The sequence below is a fragment of the Thamnophis sirtalis genome, unplaced genomic scaffold, assembly GCF_051295495.1.
Source record: "Thamnophis sirtalis isolate CommonGarterSnake01/CBP01778 unplaced genomic scaffold, rThaSir2_p1.2 scaffold_10, whole genome shotgun sequence".
In the NCBI taxonomy this organism is placed as follows: domain Eukaryota; kingdom Metazoa; phylum Chordata; class Lepidosauria; order Squamata; family Natricidae; genus Thamnophis; species Thamnophis sirtalis.
This window is the reverse complement of record NW_028261390.1, coordinates 9,561,550-9,579,502: the sequence shown is the minus strand read 5'-3', so window position 1 is coordinate 9,579,502 and position 17,953 is coordinate 9,561,550. Positions and strand designations below refer to the sequence as shown.

At 41.8% G+C, this 17,953-nt stretch overlaps 1 protein-coding gene across 2 annotated transcripts in view; it reads left to right on the top strand.

Annotated features, from left to right (window-relative positions):
- Positions 1 to 3,711: 3,711 nt before the first annotated feature.
- SCD5 (stearoyl-CoA desaturase 5) overlaps positions 3,712 to 17,953 on the top strand; it is a 34,887-nt gene continuing 20,645 nt past the window's right edge. The window contains exons 1-2 of one of the 2 annotated variants that reach the window (XM_087724025.1): positions 3,712 to 3,801; positions 4,229 to 4,565. In XM_087724025.1, coding sequence (XP_087580151.1) covers positions 4,340 to 4,565 — 226 coding nt within the window. In that variant the 5' untranslated portion in view covers positions 3,712 to 3,801; positions 4,229 to 4,339. Of the gene's footprint in view, positions 3,802 to 3,954; positions 4,079 to 4,228; positions 4,566 to 17,953 lie in introns of those variants that run through there. The other variant, XM_087724024.1, reaches the window with a different exon arrangement.

Here is a 17,953-nt window from a genome sequence, read left to right as displayed (position 1 = left end):
TAGCCTAATGACGTCTCCAAAAGTTAATTGGAGCCAGGAGTGAGCCAACCTTGACTCCAATCAGTGTGATGATATTGGATGTGTTGCTGACAGCTGTTCTGCCCTTTAAAACACACAAACCTGTTGTGGGTTTACTGGTTTCAAGAAGCACCATCTGATGTGAACCATGCCTCGCAGAAAAGAGCTCTCAGAAGACCTACAATCAAGAATTGTTGACTTGCATGAAGCTGGAAAGGGTTACAAAAGTATCTCCAAAAGCCTTGATGTTCATGTGTCCACGGTAAGACAGACTGTCTACAAATGGAGAAAGTTTAGCACTCTTGCTACTCTCCCTAGGTGTGGTCGTCCTGTAAAAATGACTTCAAGAGCACAGTGCAGAATGCTTCATGAGGTAAAGAAGAATCCTAGAGTGTCAGCTAAAGACCTACAGAAATCTCTGGCACATGCTAACATTTTTGTTGACACATCTACAATAAGGAAAACATTAAACAAGAATGGAGTACATGGGAGGACACCATGGAGGAAGCCATTGCTGTCCCCAAAAAATATTGCAGCACGTTTGAAGTTTGCAAAAGAGCACCTGGATGTTCCACAGCACTACTGGCAAAATAGAGCCGAGGTGACGCAGTGGGTAGAGTGCAGTACTGCAGGCCACTTCAGCTGACTGCTAGTTCGGCAGTTCGGCGGTTCAAATCTCACCGGCTCAGGGTTGACTCAGCCTTCCATCCTTCCAAGGTGGGTAAAATGAGGACCTAGATTGTTGGGGGCAATATGCTGACTCTGTAAACCGCTTAGAGAGGGCTGAAAGCCCTATGAAGTGGTATATAAATCTAACTGCTATATACTGTGGACAGATGAAACCAAAATTGAGTTGTTTGGGAAAAACACACAACACTATGTGTGGAGAAAAAAAGGCACAGCACACCAACATCAAAACCTCATCCCCACTGTAAAACATGGCGGAGGGAGCATCATGGTTTGGGGCTGCTTTGCTGCCTCAGGGCCTGGACGGATTGTTGTCATTGATAGGAAAATGAATTCCAGAGTTTATCAAGACATTTTGCAGGAAAACGTACGACCATCTGTTCGCCAACTGAAACTCCGCAGGGAATGGGTGATGCAACAGGACAATGACCCAAAGCATACAAGTAAGTCAACACAAAAATGGCTTCAACAGCACAGAATACGCCCTCTGGAGTGGCCCAGTCAGAGTCCTGACCTCAACCCGATTGAAATGCTGTGGCATGACCTTAAGAGAGCGATTCACACCAGACATCCCAAGAATATCGCTACACTGAAACAGTTTTGTGAAGAGGAGTGGTCCAAAATTACTCCAGATCGTTGTGCAGGTCTGATCTGCAACTATAAGAAACGTTTGGTTGAGGTTATTGCTGCCTAAGGAGGGTCAACCAGTTATTAAGTCCAAGGGTTCACATACTTTTTCCTCCCTGCACTGTGAATGTTTACATGTTATGTGCAATTAAACCATGGCAACATCTAATGTTTGTGTAGTATTATTTTCAGCAGACTGTGTTTTTCTATTGTTGTGACTTAGATGAAATTCAGAGCACATTTTATGACCAATTCATGCAAAACTCCACGTAATCCCAAGGGGTTCACATGCTTTTTCTTACAACTGTACCTTGATGACATATTTATCATCATAGTTCAATGCAATTGGGAAGTCCTAAACTGGGAAATATGGATATAGCATGTTGATTCTTCACTTTCATTGGAATTCTTATACAATAATATAGATTGATGATGATGATGATGATGATGATGATGATGATGATGATATAGATAGATAGATAGATAGATAGATAGATAGATAGATAGATAGATAGATAGATAGATAGATAGATAGATAGATACACTATATTGCCAAAAGTATTCTCTCACCTGCCTTTACTCGCATATGAACTTACTGTAAGTGACATCCCATTCCTAATCCATAGGGTTCAATATGACGCTGGTCCACCCTTTGCAGCTATAACAGCTTCAACTCTTCTGGGAAGGCTGTCCACAAGGTTCAGGAGTGTGTTAATGGGAATTTTTGACCATTCTTCCAGAAGCGCAGTTGTGAAGTCACACACTAATGTTGGACAGGTTTACGTGACCTACCACTTTGTGGCTGAGTTGCTGTCATTCCCAAATACTTCCACATTGTTATAATACAGCTGACAGTTGACTGTGGAATATTTAGGAGTGAGGAAATTTCACGACTGGATTTGTTGCACAGGTGGCATCCTATCACAGTTCCACGCTGGAATTCACTGAGCTGCCGAGAGCGACCCATTCCTTCACAAATGTTTGTCAAAACAATCTGCATGCCTAGGTACTTGATTTTATACACCTGTGGCCATGGAAGTGATTGGAACACCTGATTCTGATTATTTGGATGGGTGAGCAAATACTTTTGGCAATATAGTGTATATAGATAATAGATAAATGATAGATAGATAGATAGATAGATAGATGATAGATAGACAGAGAGATGATAGATAGATAGATAGATAGATAGATAGATAGATAGATAGATAGATAGATAGATAGAAAAATAGATAGATAGATAGATGGATGATAGATGGATGAATGGATGAATGGATGATAGATAGATAGATAGATAGATAGACAGATGATAGATAGATAGATAGATAGATAGATAGATAGATAGATAGATAATAGATAGACAGAGAGATGATAGATAGATAGATAGATAGAAAAATAGATAGATAGATAGATGGATGATAGATGGATGAATGGATGAATGGATGATAGATAGATAGATAGATAGATAGACAGATGATAGATAGATAGATAGATAGATAGATAGATAGATAGATAGATAGATAGATAGATAGATAGATGATGGATGATAGATGATAGATGGATGAATGGATGATAGATAGATAGATAGATAGATAGATAGATAGATAGATAGATAGATAGATAGATAGATAGATAGATAGAGATAGATAATAGATAGATAGATAGATAGATAGATAGATAGATAGATAGATAGATAGATAGATGATAGATAGATAGATAGATAGATAGATAGATAGATAGATAGATAGATAGATAGATAGATAGATAGATAGATAGATAGATGATGGATGATGGACGGATAGATGGATGATAGATAGATAGATAGATAGATAGATAGATAGATAGATAGATAGATAGACAGATAGACAGACAGACAGAGAGATGATAGATAGATAGATAGATCTGATAGATAGATCTGATAGATAGATAGATAGATAGATAGATAGATAGATGATAGATAGATAGATAGATAGATAGACAGATAGACAGACAGACAGAGAGATGATAGATAGATAGATAGATCTGATAGATAGATCTGATAGATAGATAGATAGATAGATAGATAGATAGATAGATAGATCTGATAGATCTCTGCATCTGAATTGAAATTGCTTTGATCCTAATAGCAAAGGCCTTTCTTGCAAAGTAGAAAGGTTCAAAACTTACTAAAAATAGTATATCCCACTCATGTCTCCTTTGGCAGACCTACATATAATCTTGTCCCCTACAGGATCTGGCTTCACTGATCACCCTAATAATCCCTTTTGGTTGTAACCATGGTTGCGCACCAACCCTCCCCCCCCCACTACAATGCCTTGGCTACTCCTAATCCCCAAGCCCCCTGTCTTCTCTCCCTCTGATTCCAGCTGTGTCGGAACATCTGCCTGGCATTCTCCTTTGTCGGTGCTGGAGAATGTCTGTCCATTTAGCCTAAGCGATGGGTACCACCACCGACCGTCGCAGCAGAAGGTAAGGATTCTGTACTTGCTCTCCATCCCTCCCTTCTTCTGGATCCCTTTAAGAGCACGCATATGATTGGCTGTAGCTATGCAGAGTTTTTCTCCCATTCTTTCTCCCTCTGTGTGTGTGTGTGTCTCTCTCTCTCTCCTTCTCCCCCGCCCCCCTCTCCCCAGTTTTTCATCCTCTGTTACTGTGAGTTGTTCAGCTTTGCCACAGCAGCAGCAGCAGCAGCAGCACAAATAATATGCTGGCAACAGCTGTTAGATTTGAAGTCGCGCATCCCTAGGTAGCTTTAAACAGCAGTCCTGGGAAGGAAGAGAACAGAGGGAGGGAGAAAGGCAGGGGAGGGAGGGGGGAGAGGGAGAAGGAAACCTAATCCCTAAACAAAAAGAGAAGGATAGCTTTCATCCCCCCTTTCTCCCCCTTGCCTTTCCAGCCCTTCAATCAAAGCAAGAATTGGTACCGGCGTTTGCACTCCGTGAAGATCCACCACCCAGTGAGCGGTGGTGGTTTTTTTTTTAAGGGGTTGGGGTTTTTTTGGGTGGTCATGTCCAAGCTAGGAGCCAAGAACGTGAGTGATGGAGAGACAGATATGTCCTGCGATGGGCAAGCCGAGAGCCCCTTTGGCTCAAGAGAAGACGAAATCAAGGAGAAAGTGGACCATAGGCAACCCATTGTGTGGAAAAATGTCATCTTAATGGCTCTGCTTCACAGTGGATCTGTGTATTCCCTTCTTCTCATTCCCAAGGCCCATTTGTATACTCTGATCTGGGGTAAGTTTCATTTTTGGTTTTTTTTAAAAAAAGCATTTTCCTCCATGAAGGATGGTTGCCTTCTTTTCATGAAATTCATGCGATTTGGGGTTTTTTTTCCCAGAGATGTCTGTTTCTCAGGAAACTTCATTCATAATGTGGTGCCTTAAGAAGGGAGGGAAGCATTACTGTAGAATTATTATTATTATTGTTGTTGCTGTTGTTGTTGTTGTTGGTGGTGGTGGTGGTGGTGTTATTTTGGCTTATTCGTGCAAAAGGACTGGCTATTATTATTCAGTGGGTTAAAAACTTCTAGTTTTGTTCCAAAAATATCATTCCTTCTTTAGAAACATTTGAAGAGGGAAAAAAAATCAAACTCTTGCCATTTATTCATCCAGGTTAAATAAGCCTAATCTGTTTTTGGTGCTTTTCCCTAACAGATTAAAATAGTTGGTTTTTAACTCATCAACGGGCCTGATCACAGCATGAATCCTGATTAAATCTGGTAATTACTGGATTATTTAGACAAAAGAATAGCCCAAAGGTAACAAATCGGCAAGAATTGACCTTGTAAACGCCCCCTTTGAGGCAGCTTGGATGGACTATATACAAGCAACCTGATAAAATAAATACATTACAGCACCTCATACAAATATTTTGGATTATAAAGGAGGAGTAGATTTATGAGAAAAGAGGCAATATTAGTAAGAAAGTGTGGTAAACTCACGAGATGAGGTGGTTCTCGCCCGATTTGTAAGAATTCTATTTTTTTAGAGGCTTGCTTTCAAGATTAGGATGTTAGTTTTTTTCCCCTTTAGCAGGTGGTTCTTACATGAAAGCTTTTTTTAAAAAAAATAATCACCAGCACCTGTCCAGTTTTGACTTTGTGATGCGTACTAAGAGTGTAACCATAGTGAAATCCTTATACATGTCTACTTAGTAGTCCCATTGAATTAAATGAATTTATTCCCAGGTAAATAATTATAGGGTAACACCGTAGCGGCTTCCAGGATTGAGGAGAGCTGGTGAATAATTGCAACTCTCAATAGTTGTGCTTTTATGCTTTTGAAGGAGCAAGCCATGGCAATATTAAATATTTTTCTATATATTTTCTGCAGCTGGGGTAAAGGTACTTCTTTCTGAATATTGTTCCTATTACGTTGCCAGATCCTTTAATTATAGACAATACAGGGAGATAACTCAATCTGCTGCCAAGGCATTTGATTTAATTCAGCACTAACCTTGCCAACCAAATTTCACATGAAAAGTGATTTAAACGGTGACGCCTGACTAAATTTAATCCTGTGCAAACTGTACAAAGAGAATATGTTTGAACATCACAATTGTTTTTTTTTCTTTGCTGCCGATGACTAATATATCTAATTAGATATATTAAACCTAATATATCTAGATTTAGCTCGGTCTTATTTCCATCATGCTCTGCAGACTAATATAAACTCAACAAGGTTTCTACAAACAAAATTATAAGGATGGGACAGGGAATAAAGCATGAAATAATCAAGAACTGACGGGCAAAACAAAGCAAATGGAAATATGTACAAAATGGCCCAGATTCCCAGAATAAGATATTTTTCTAAAATAATCCTGCAGGGAAGGCAGATCAGGATTCAGAACTTCCTCATTTGAGGAAATGCTTGGCTAGGTCTCTCTCCATACCATTTTCAAAGCAAAGTCTATTTCCCTTTTGGGTGGATTGAAAACATGTTCCACTTATAACCCCAGGGTATGTATCCCCATTGTGAAACAACTGGTGTGTTTTGTTCTCTGTTCCCTTCTCACAACTGTTTGCCAACGTAAAAAAAAAAAACACTTAAAGGCTTCTCTTAAACATGAGAGGTCTGTAGCTGGGCAACATTACATTGGTTCTTTGTTTCTTCTGTGTGGAAATTTTTTCTTTCCCCCTTTTCCATGGCTAAGACTGGACAAGTAGAAAAGAGGGAAGGCTATATCATATTTTTGAATGTGTGAATGGGGTCTTACTCGTCACTTCAGATGCTTTGGAGTCGATTTCTTCCTCCTTTAGTGAAGAAATGGTACTACAGCTTTTATGGTAAGAGTAGGCTAGAGATGGGATTCATCCTACCATTGAAATCCAGAGATTTGCAAGTCATAAAGAGCCTAAACCAGGGGTGTCAAACCCAAGACCCAGGGGCCGGATCTGGCCCACGGGGTGATTAGATCTGGCCCCCGGACCTGCTGTGGAAACGGTGAAGGACTGGCCCATGGTGCTTTTGCCAGTGAAAATGGAGTTCAGGAGGGCTACATGCGGACCTCCTGGGCTCAATTTTTGGCCGTGGCGGCCTCTTGCAACCCTCTGCCAACAAAAATGGAGCTCAGGGAGGCCACATGCGAGCCACTCGGGCTCCATTTTCAGCCGTGACAGCCTCCTGCAGCTCTCTGCCAGCCAAAACGGAAACCAGGCGGGCCACGCACCACCTCTCTGAGTTCCATTTTTTCTGGCAAAGGTCTGCGGGAAGCATCGCGAGAAAAGATGGAGCCTTGATGAGTGACGTCAAGCTGGCCACGCCCACCTTGATTATGCCCCTGGCTGCACACACATACACACACACTGCCCCCCCCCCAAGATCAAACACCTTGACCGACCCAGTAACGAAACCAGAATAAGTATTTTCCTTTCTACTGTCATGATGGTGGTAGGATTTCTTCCCTTCTCTTATTAAAACAATTTATACTGAGCTTTTTATGGGTTGAAGAAGAGGAGGTGTTATGAGATGCCAGGTTTAGCATATGGAAACATTCTGCAAGATACATTTATGTTGTCTATAGTTTTGTAAACTGCCAGAAGGTTATCAGATGGAAAAACTGTTTTATAAAGACACAAAGAAATAAAAGATTTTGATATAGCAAGGATTATCCTTTCCCAGAAATTATCATCCTTTTCCAAAAACTATGAATGAATAATTTCTGGAGAACTATTTCCGAATGAATCTTGGTTTGTGAATGAAACTTCACTCCTCAAGAGTACGAGTCTTAATTTTGTTAATTTTATTTAATGAACCCCTGTTTTTTCCCCCTTGCAATAATAATAGTTTTCCTCCTGAGCAAACAACACATTCTAATCTCCCATCCCATTCTCATAAATAACTCTACATCTCTACACTTTTTATTTGGATCTTTCTTTTTCTCCTGGGAGATAACACACTTGTCTTGGGAAATAATGATTAGCCCAAAAAATCCAGAATTGGCTGGTGTGGAGGTGGAATAATGGAAGGAAATCATTTATTAATGAGGGATCAGTACCATTTGGAAGCAGTAAATCTCTTTTTTCCCCCACCTTGGATAAAAGAACTTGTTCTTATAGCAGTTGAGAGTTATAATTTGTAAGCTACGTGGAATGTTTCTAGAGACTAAAAGGTGAACCACTTTGTTACTCTCCCCCCCTGTTTTAATCTTGGCAAAAGATCCATCACCCTTGAATACTGATTCTTGGAAAAGTTCCCCAGACATATTTTTTTTAAATGCAATTTCAGAAAACTGTCTTTGTCAGTGAGATTTGATGACTGAAAGGTAGCACACTTTGGAGGATATAGCCATAGTCCTTATACTTACCGTATTTTTCAGAGTATAAGGCGCACCGGAGTATAAGACGCACCAAGATTTTGAAGAGGCTTTTTTTTTAAAAAAAAGGCTTTGCACTCTGCAGACCTCCCCAAAACGGCCTCTATTTTTGCAAAAACGGGCCTGTTTTTCATCAAAAAAAGGGCATGCATAGCCTTCAGGAGGCTTAAAGAGTGCTCCTGGGGGCTGGGGGGGCAAAAACAAGCAAAAACGGCCCATTATTTGCTCATTTCTGCCCTCCCCAGCCCCCAGGAACATTCTGGAAGCCTCTAAAGACTATGCATGGCCATTTTGGTGAAGGGGGCAGGGTTTCAGAAGGCACAAATACACTGTATTCAGTGTATAAGACGCACCCAGATTTTCAGCCTCTTTTTTGAGGGAAATATGTGCATCTTATACTCTGAAAAATACGGTATTTACCACTCCATAGCGCTTTACAGTACTCTCTGGGTGGTTTTCCAATGTTAGCATTTGCCCCTAACAATCTGAGTCCTCATTTTACTGAGCTCAGAAAGATGGAAGGCGGAGTCATACTCCAGCCAGTCACGATTGAACTCCTGGCAGTGGGCAGAGTTTGCCTGCAATTCTGCTTTCTCACCACTCTGCCATCAGGACTCCTCCTGAAACCTTGCTGCATAAATGTGAGAATTAACTGGACATTGTTACAGGTGATATCAGCATATTGCCTCTAACAATCTGGATCCTCATTTTACTGATCTCGGAAGGATGGCAGACTGAGTCAACCTCCAGCCAGTCAGGATCAAACTCCTGGCAGTGGGCAGAGTTGGCCTGCAATACTGCACTCTAACCACTGTGCCATCGGGACTCCTCCTGAAACCTTGCTGCATAAATGTAAGACATATTAAATGGTCATTGCTACAGGTGATGTGGCTGCTTAGTACATTTGGAGAAGTGGGACTGGAGCAGAGAGATGAAGAAAGAGTTAAACTTCTGCTTCAGTGCCTTTTTGATTAAATTAAGGGTCCACACAGAGCAAACAAAGAGTACAGTCACCATGTGCTTTACTGCTCAACTATATAACTTGGTTACAGGAAACAAGAAACTCTACTTAAAACCAAAGAGCATAGAGTATATACCATAGATCCAAACTTGTAAACACTGCCATCTACTGGCTAAATACGACTGACGTTGTTGCATAAAAATACAATCCAACAATGAATTCCAACACTTACCCTTTGGCTCCATTAGTGGACGTGAGAAGCATTGATCATGGCTGTCTATGACTTTGGTCTAGTGGTTAAGGCACCAGGCTGGAAATCAGGAGACCAAGTGACCTAGTCTCTCCTTAGGTATGAAGCCAGCTGGATGACTCTGGGGCCGCCAGCTCCTCTCTCTCTCTGTCCTACAAAAGAGACAAGGGCAAATAAATCACTTTTTGAAATGTTGCCAAGAAAACATCAGGGAACTGTTTCTTTCAAGTTCCCAGGAGTCGAGATGGGTATTTATATGTACAGTTCCAAAAGCTGAAATTCATTCATTCATTCATTCCGTCTTGTATGAGGCAATTTACCTGACCTATATTAATTTAGAGGGGAGGAATGGGAAGAAGAGGGGAAGGGTAAAGGGGAGGAAGGGGAAGGAGAGAAGGGAAAGGAGAGGAGGAAGGGAGGAAGGAGAGAAGAAAGAGAAGAAAGGGGGGTAGGAAGGAGGGAGGGAAGGAGGGAGGGAAGCAAGGAGGGAAGGAAGGAGGGAAGCAAGGAGAGAAGGAGAGAAGAAAGGAGGGAAGGAAGGAGAGAAGAAAGGAGGGAAGGAAGGAGGGAAGGAAGGAGGGAATGTAGGAGAAAAGGAAGGGGGGAAGGAAGGAGGAAAGGAAGGGGAAAGGAAGGAGAGAAGGGGAAAAGAAAGGAGGGAAGGAAGGAGGGAAGGAGAGAAGGAGGGAGGGAAGGAAGGGGAGTAGGAGAGAAGAAACGAGGGAAGGAAAGAGGGAGGGAGGGAAGAAGAAGTAGGACCGTTGTAAGATAAGATGGATCTTCAAGTATATTGTCAACAGTAGGGAAAAATTGTTATAAATACATATTATTAATAACAGTTATGAGATCATATAATTGTGAATGTATATATGAAATTGATAAAATAAATTATTAAAAATTAAAAAAAATAATTTAAAGAAAGGATGGGGCAGCTGCTTGAGTGAATTAGACCTAACAGAAAACGTATTTCCCCCCCCAAAGGCTAGAAATATTTTTATTCATTCGTTCTGGGTCCAGTTCAGGCCATATATCTTGTTTGGAATCGCTTCAATTTGGGCTATTTTCCAAGATGCTGAAGGACAATGACAGAGAGGAAAGAAGATCAAAGGTTATTGTAAAAAAGGCAGATAAAGAACGTTGAGAGCTTGTGCATGAGAACAATAACACATAAAACAGGCAGGGTTTCTCTTCTTTTGGAATCTGCTTCACTGAGATGCAGAGAGATGTGTTCAATTATGAAAGCCAAATTTCAGAAGAAATCCATGTGCAGCCTTTCAAACCTTACTGAAAGGCATAAGCTTTCAAGAGCTCCAGGTGGCCACAGGTGTCGTGTTGTTGCGACACCATTGTCAACGTTGAATGAAAAGCCGTACCATTCCAAAAGAAGGAATTTGAGACAGTCCAAACTCTTACTGAAAGACTTGGCTTGTACGCGTCGTGTGCATAAAAGCAGAATGTCAAATGTCAGCGTGCAACTATAAAAGTAGATCAATCTGAGGAAACCATGGACAACCCGGATCTTTGTAATTTGACTCTTAACCATAGTCTTGTTAGGTATAAAGCAGAGGGGAAATCCAGCAGGTTCTGACAGGTTCTGGAGAACCAGTAGCAGAAATTTTGAGCAGTTTGGAGAACCAGTAGCGGAAATTTTGAGTAGTTCGGAGAACCGGCAAATGCCACTTCTGGCTGGCCCCAGAGTGGGGTGGGAATGGAGATTTTGCAGTATCCTTCCCCTGGAGTGGAGAGGGAATGGAGATTTTGCAGTTTCCTCCCCCTGGAGTGGAGAGGGAATGGAGATTTTGCAGGATCCTTCCCCTGGAGTGGGGAGGGAATGGAGATTTTGCAGTATCCTTCCCCTGGAGTGGGGAGGGAATGGAGATTTTGCAGTTTCCTTCCCCTGGAGTGGGGAGGGAATGAAAATTATGCAGTATCCTTCGCCTGGAGTGGGGTGGGAATGGAGATTTTGCAGTTTCCTTCCCCTGGAGTGGGGAGAGAATGGAGATTTTGCAGTTTCCTTCCCCTGGAGTGAGGAGGAAATGGAGATTTTGCAGTTTCCTTCCCCTGAAGTGGAGAGGGAATGGAGATTTTGCAGTTTCCTTCCCCTGGAGTGGGGAGGGAATGGAGATTTTGCAGTATCCTTCCCCTGGAGTGGGGAGGGAATGGAGATTTTGCAGTATCCTTCCCCTGGAGTGGGGAGGGAATGGAGATTTTGCAGGATCCTTCCCCTGCCACACTCACCAAGCCACGCCCACCAAGCCACGCCACACCCACCAAGCCACGCCCACAGAACCGGTAGTAAAAAAAAGTTTGAATTTCACCATTGGTATAAAGGCGTAAAACACATTTACTTACTTACTTACTTATTTATTCGTTCGTTCATTCATTCATTCATTTATTCATTCATTCATTCATTCATTCAACCAACCATTCTGGTCCGTCACAGCCAGATGTTCAGAACAAATTTGGCATTTTGGCCCTACCGAGTCCTTCCCAAGCAGACCAGGGATAGGCAGATAGACGGATGGTTGATAGTGTTAGAGAGGGATCGTCGCAGGGCGTAAGCTGTTCTGCGTAAAGTTTGCCTTTTGCAATTGACTGATGGTGATTTTGTCAATTCCAATGGTCTTCAAGGTCTTGTTTTGGGATTGCACCCAATGTTCCCATTGTTACTGGTAGTACCTTGGTCTTCTTTTGCCACAGTCGTTCTATTTCTATTTGCAGGGTTGTTGTTGTTGTTTTGTACTTGGTTATTTTCTCCAGTTCTTTCTCCTCTTCTACTCTGTCCAGGTACTGCCAGCTCCACTGTCCAGATGTTTTGGTCTTTCTTATTGATAATTGCTGAGTCTGGGATGCCATGGCGCAGGTGCCTGTCTTTTTGAAGCCTAAAATCCCAGAGCACTTTAGTTTCTTCATTTTCTATTACTTTGTCTATTTTCACTCTATGCTGCCCATCTCCCCTACAAGATGATTCTGAGCCTAATTGCTAATAAGACAAGATGTTTTTCTCCTTCTGCTTATGAAAAAAAAACTAATGATATATTAATGCCGTACTCAAAGAGTCTCATATATGTGTGTAAGTGATGTTTAAGTCCTGGCTTACTGAAGTCCTGGTTTACTGAATAAATTACAGCTAGGAATCATACACACAGCCATAAACTATGATTTGCAAACCAGAATGATTAGAGGCATTGAATCTATTAAATCTAAAAAAAACAAGCCACATTTTGACTTAGCACAGTAGTATCCTTTCCCAGTCTTACATCTTCCAAACATATTGACCTTAATTCCCAATATTTTCAACTGATGTGTCCAGAGATTATTCTACTTGGCATTCCTAGGAGTTAACATCTGGAGGATACTAGGTTAAGGAAAGCTGGCTTATTAAACTACGGCTCACATAACCATATTATGTGAACTCTGCTGTGTAGGGTTCCTGGTGTTTTGTGAGCTTGATTATTTTCTTGCAGACATCTAATTACCTTACTAGGTAACATCTTCAATGCTTCAGTGCTTATCACTGAATGTGTTACCTAATTGGGTCATGAAACATCTGCAGGGTTAGGGTTTCCTGCAGATGTTTTTAAAAAAAACATCTGCAGGAAAACTCCCATGTTCAGAGAGCATCAAGGACCCTACCGTTTACTCTCCACTTCTCTTCATTTCTCTTCTCTCTGTATACCAATGATTGCATCTCAAACAAACCCTCTGTTAAACTACTGAAGTTTGCAGATGATACAACAGTGATTGGTCTCATTCGAGACAACGATGAAACTGCATTCAGACGGGAGGTTGAACAACTAGCCTCGTGGTGCGACCGGAACAATCTGGAACTGAACACACTCAAAACCCTAGAAATGGTGGTAGACTTTAGAAGAAACCCTCCCATACTACCATCTCTTAACAATACTAGACAACACAGTATCAACAGTCGAGACCTTCGAGTTTCTAGGTTCTAACATAGCTCAAGACCTAAAATGGACACCCAACATCAAAAACGTCATCAAAAAGGCACAACAAAGAATGTTCTTTCGGCGCCAACTCAGGAAGCTCAAACTGCCCAAGGAGATGCTGATTCTGTTCTACAGAGGAATCATCGAGTCTGTCTTCTGCACCTCCATAACTGTCTGGTTTGGCTCTGCAACCCAACAAGACAGACGCAGACTTCAACGGATAATCAGAACTGCAGAAAAAAACAATTGCTGCCAACCTGCCTTCCTTTGAGGGACCTGTGCAATGCAGGAGCCAAAAAGAGGGCGGTGAAAATATCTACAGACCCCTCGCATCCTGGACATAAATTGTTTCGACTCCTACCCTCAAAACGACACTACAGAGCACTGCACACCAAGACAACTAGACACAAGAACAGTTTTCCCCCGGATGCCATTACTCTGCTAAACAAATAACTCCCTCACCACTGTCAAACCGTTCACTAAGTCTGCATTACAATTACTATTAATCTTCTTATCCTTCATGTCACCCATCTCCTCTCACTTATGCCTGTATGACGGTAACTTAGCTGCTTGCATCCTTACAATTTATATTGATATTGATTGTCTCCTGATCGCTTATTTGTAGCCTATGACTATCATTGAGTGCTGTACCTTAAAATTCTTGATGAATGTATCTTGTCTTTTTATGTACAGAGAGCTTATGCACCAAAGACAAATTCCTTGTGTGTCCTATCACACTTGGCCAATAAAGAATTCTATTCTATTCTATTCTATTCTGTTCTGTTCTGTTCTGTTCTGTTTATCCCCAAGCTACAAATATTCTCTTCTATTGGTACCAGAGGTGGTATTCAGACGGTTCGGATCGGTTCGCCTGAACCAGTACTGGAAATCGCGGGTGGGCTCGCCCACCCACCCAGGCTGTATGCTGTCCTACTTAGGCACATTTTCAAGCCAAAGGGCGTGCATGGAAGGTCGAGCGCATGCGTGGATGGGCGCGCTCACATTTGCAAACCAGTAGGGAAAGTAAGTGAATACCACCTGTGATTGGTACCCTCTTATGTGTTTAAGCCATGCTTCATTATGCGTGATTTATGGAATAAGCCATGATTGGCTCAGACTGTGCAACCAACTAAGCTTCAAACAAACTCCAATCGGGTTTGTGGCAAGTGAATTAGTCTTTTCTCTCTCTCCAGTGAGACCATGTAGGAATTGCAAAGCCATGCAAACTTGGATTGCCTGCAGAGCTGCTGGGGGGGGATGGAGCTTGTAATTTGACACATTTGAAAGCGATAGGATGCTTATTCATTTGGTTCTGATTCAGATGTTACCTGGGTAACAATTGTGTCCCCCGTCTCCACTCCTTCTTGTTAGCTGCTTCTGTTTCATTTTTTCCTGTGGCTGTGCTTGCAATCGGAACATCATATTTCTACGTTGCTTACGTTTAAGTCCATAAGTGCATATTTAAAATAATTAAAACATGTTTCAAAGGAGACATCCCTAAATTGAAACCGCAATAGAAAGTCACATTTTTTAAAGCCTGTTTGTTGCAACTTCTTCTTGTTTGTGGCTGGCTGTGATGAAAAAAATATATATAATTGAGCTTTTGTTCCCTGATCCCCTTGGAGACGCTGATTTTGCTGCGCCATCTCTGTACAATTGATCTTAGAACGTAGGCTGCAACCCACCAGAGCAAAAAAAGCTCGGTTTTCACTTAATGAGATCGAAGTTTCTGCCTTTTCTTTCTTTCTTTCCTTTTTTTGCACTGCTTGGGGAGGGGTGAATAATCTGGAAATAAACAGGAACTCTCTTGTCGGAAATAATAGTCTAAATGTTGAATCAAGTCGAGAACACGGAAAGCTATCCTGAAACATTGCAAAATGTATTATTCGAGCGAGTTCATAAATGTTCTGTTATTGTCTGGAGTTTTCGAAGCACTGTAATATTTCTTTCAATCTTTTCATCCTCATCTGATGCTAAGAACAGTGGTCTCTCTCTCTTTTTCTCTCTCTGTCTCTGTTTCTCTGTCTCTGTTTCTCTCTCTGTGTTTCTCTCTCTCTTTCTCTCTCAGTCTCTCTGTCTCTCTATCAATGTCTCTGTCTTTCTGTGTCCCTCTCTCTTTCTGTGTGTCTTTCTGTCTCTCTCCCTCTCTGTGTGTGTGTCTCTCTCCTCCTCTCTCTGTTTCTCTGTCCCTCTCTCTCTGTCTGTCTCTCTTTCTCTCTCTGTCTCAGTTTCTCTGTCTCTCTTTCTCTGTCTCAATCTCTCTGTCTCTCTGTTTCTCTGTCACTGTCTCTCTATCACTGTCTCTGTCTCTGTCTTTGTCTCTCTCTGTCTCTCTCTCTGTGTGCGTCTCTCTCTCTTTCTGTATGTCTCTCTCTGTCTCTCACTGTCTGTGTCTGTGTCTCTCTCCCTCTCTCTCCCTCTCTCTCCCTCTCTCTGTTTCTCTCTCTCTCTCTATCACTGTCTTTGTTTCTGTCTGTCTCTCTCTCTCTGTCCCTCTCTCTTTCTGTGTCTCTCTGTCTGTATCTCTCCCTCTGTCTCTCTGTCTGTATCTCTCCCTCTGTCTCTCTGTCTGTATCTCTCCCTCTCTCTCTGTCTCTTTCTCTCTCTGTCTCAGTTTCTGTCTCTCTCTCTCTCTTTCTCTCTGTCACTCTGTCTCAGTCTCTCTGTCTCTCTGTTTCTCTCTCTGTCTCTTTGTCTCTGTGTGTCTGTCTCTCTCTGTGTGTCTTTCTCTTTCTGTATGTCTCTCTCTGTCTGTGTGCCTGTGTCTCTCTCCCTCTCTCCCTCCCTTTCTCTCTGTCTGTCTGTTTCTCTCTCTGTCTCTGTCTCTGTCTCTGTCTCTGTCCTGTCTGTGTCTCTCTCTGTGCGTTTCTCTCTCTGTGTGTCTGTCTTTGTCTCTCTCTGTGTCTCTCTCTCCCTTTCTGTGTTTGTCTCTGTCTCTCTCCCTCTGTCTGTCTGTCTCTCTCCTTTAATGAAAAATCCTCCATGGGTTTGAACATGCTTAAATAGCATCAGAAGATTACAAAGGCAAGTCCACGGAGCATAAGCTTAACTGTATCAACCTCAGAGCTTATAAAAATAACTACTCTGCGCAGGGCCCACTGAACCACACAAGCTGTCTTTTTCAGATAACTGGAATAGCCTCCACATACATTTTAATGTTACATTTTTTCTAATCCAGGGATTTACATCATAATTCCTTCGTCGTGTCTGACAGAATACGCTGGACGAGATAACACTGACTTCTTTCCCAGATTGCAAAATATTTTCGTGACAAACATTTTTATCAAGGCCTAAAATTATTTCCTGTATGTCTTTATAAAAAAAAAAAACATCCTTTCCATTTCTGGAGAAATACACAAGAAATCAAAGATGATACTTTGCATTGTAGTTTTTCTTAGCTATGGTTTTATGGAGAACTGCCATCTGGTTCCACAGAAATGAATACAGACTATATACATATATTTTTTTTTTATCAAGTTCATTCATCACTGTTTGGCCTGAAGCCTTTCCAAGGCTTCGTTTTACAATGCAAAATGAGATTTCCTTGGAAATTCGGTATATTTGATTCATTTCCTTCATCCATCCAGCCCCCAATATTTTTTTTTATTCCCAGTAGGGAAAATATTTTTATTGTTCCGTAGCTCTCCTTTATAATTTCTCATGAGTTTTTTCTCCTCACAAGACCTCAAACCATTACTCTGAAAAGAAGGTTATGTTGAGGGATGCCTCTGGATGAGATGGCTGTCATACCAATCAGGACAAGCAGGAGAAGGCAGGACAAGAAGCAATGGATGGAAATTAATCAAGGACAGAAGCAACTTAGAACTGAGGAGAAATTTCCTGACAGTGAGAACAATTAATCAGTGGAATAACTTTTCTCAAGAAGTTGTGAATGCTCCAACACTGGACGTTTTTAAGAAGATGTTGGATAGCCATTTGTCTGAAACGGTATAAGGTTTCCTGCCTAGGCAGGGGGTGGATAACTATGGCCTCTTTAACGACCTGTGGACTTCAGTTCCCAGAATTCCTGAGCCAGCATGGTCATAAACAGTGGTGGGTTTCCATTTTCTTACTACTGATTTGCTCATGTGTGCACGGTACTCCAGCACATGCGCAGAAGCGTCTGGGCGGGTAGGCGGAGCCTCCCACCGCCACTATTACGGGTTTGCCCGATCCGGGCCGAACTAGGAGCAACCCCCCTAAAGAGTCATAGATACCCACTTCTGAGATAGCCCCATTTTCTCCAGATGTGTGGACTTCAACTCCTAGCATTCCCTTCCTAAAATGGCTGAATGGCTCAGAATAATGGGAGTTTAAAGTCATACCCAGTAATGGGGGAATGGGATGTTTAACAGCTGGCGGCAGTTGTTTTAAAATACTGTCAAAAATAATCTCCTCTGAAGAAAGCTTCAGGATTAAATTTTGTTTGTTTATTATGAAGAACTCCAGGCAGCAAAACATATCTAGTAATGCGCCTTTCTTCTCTTATTTTCCCCACAACAACTCTGTGAGAGGACTGGCTCAAGGTGACCCTTAGACTGAGAACTTAGAAGAACATTATTGTCGCTTTGAATGCACACCAATCGGCATACATTTAAATGAAATTTCGTTGCATGCAGCTCTCAAACGGTCACCACCTCCGATATCC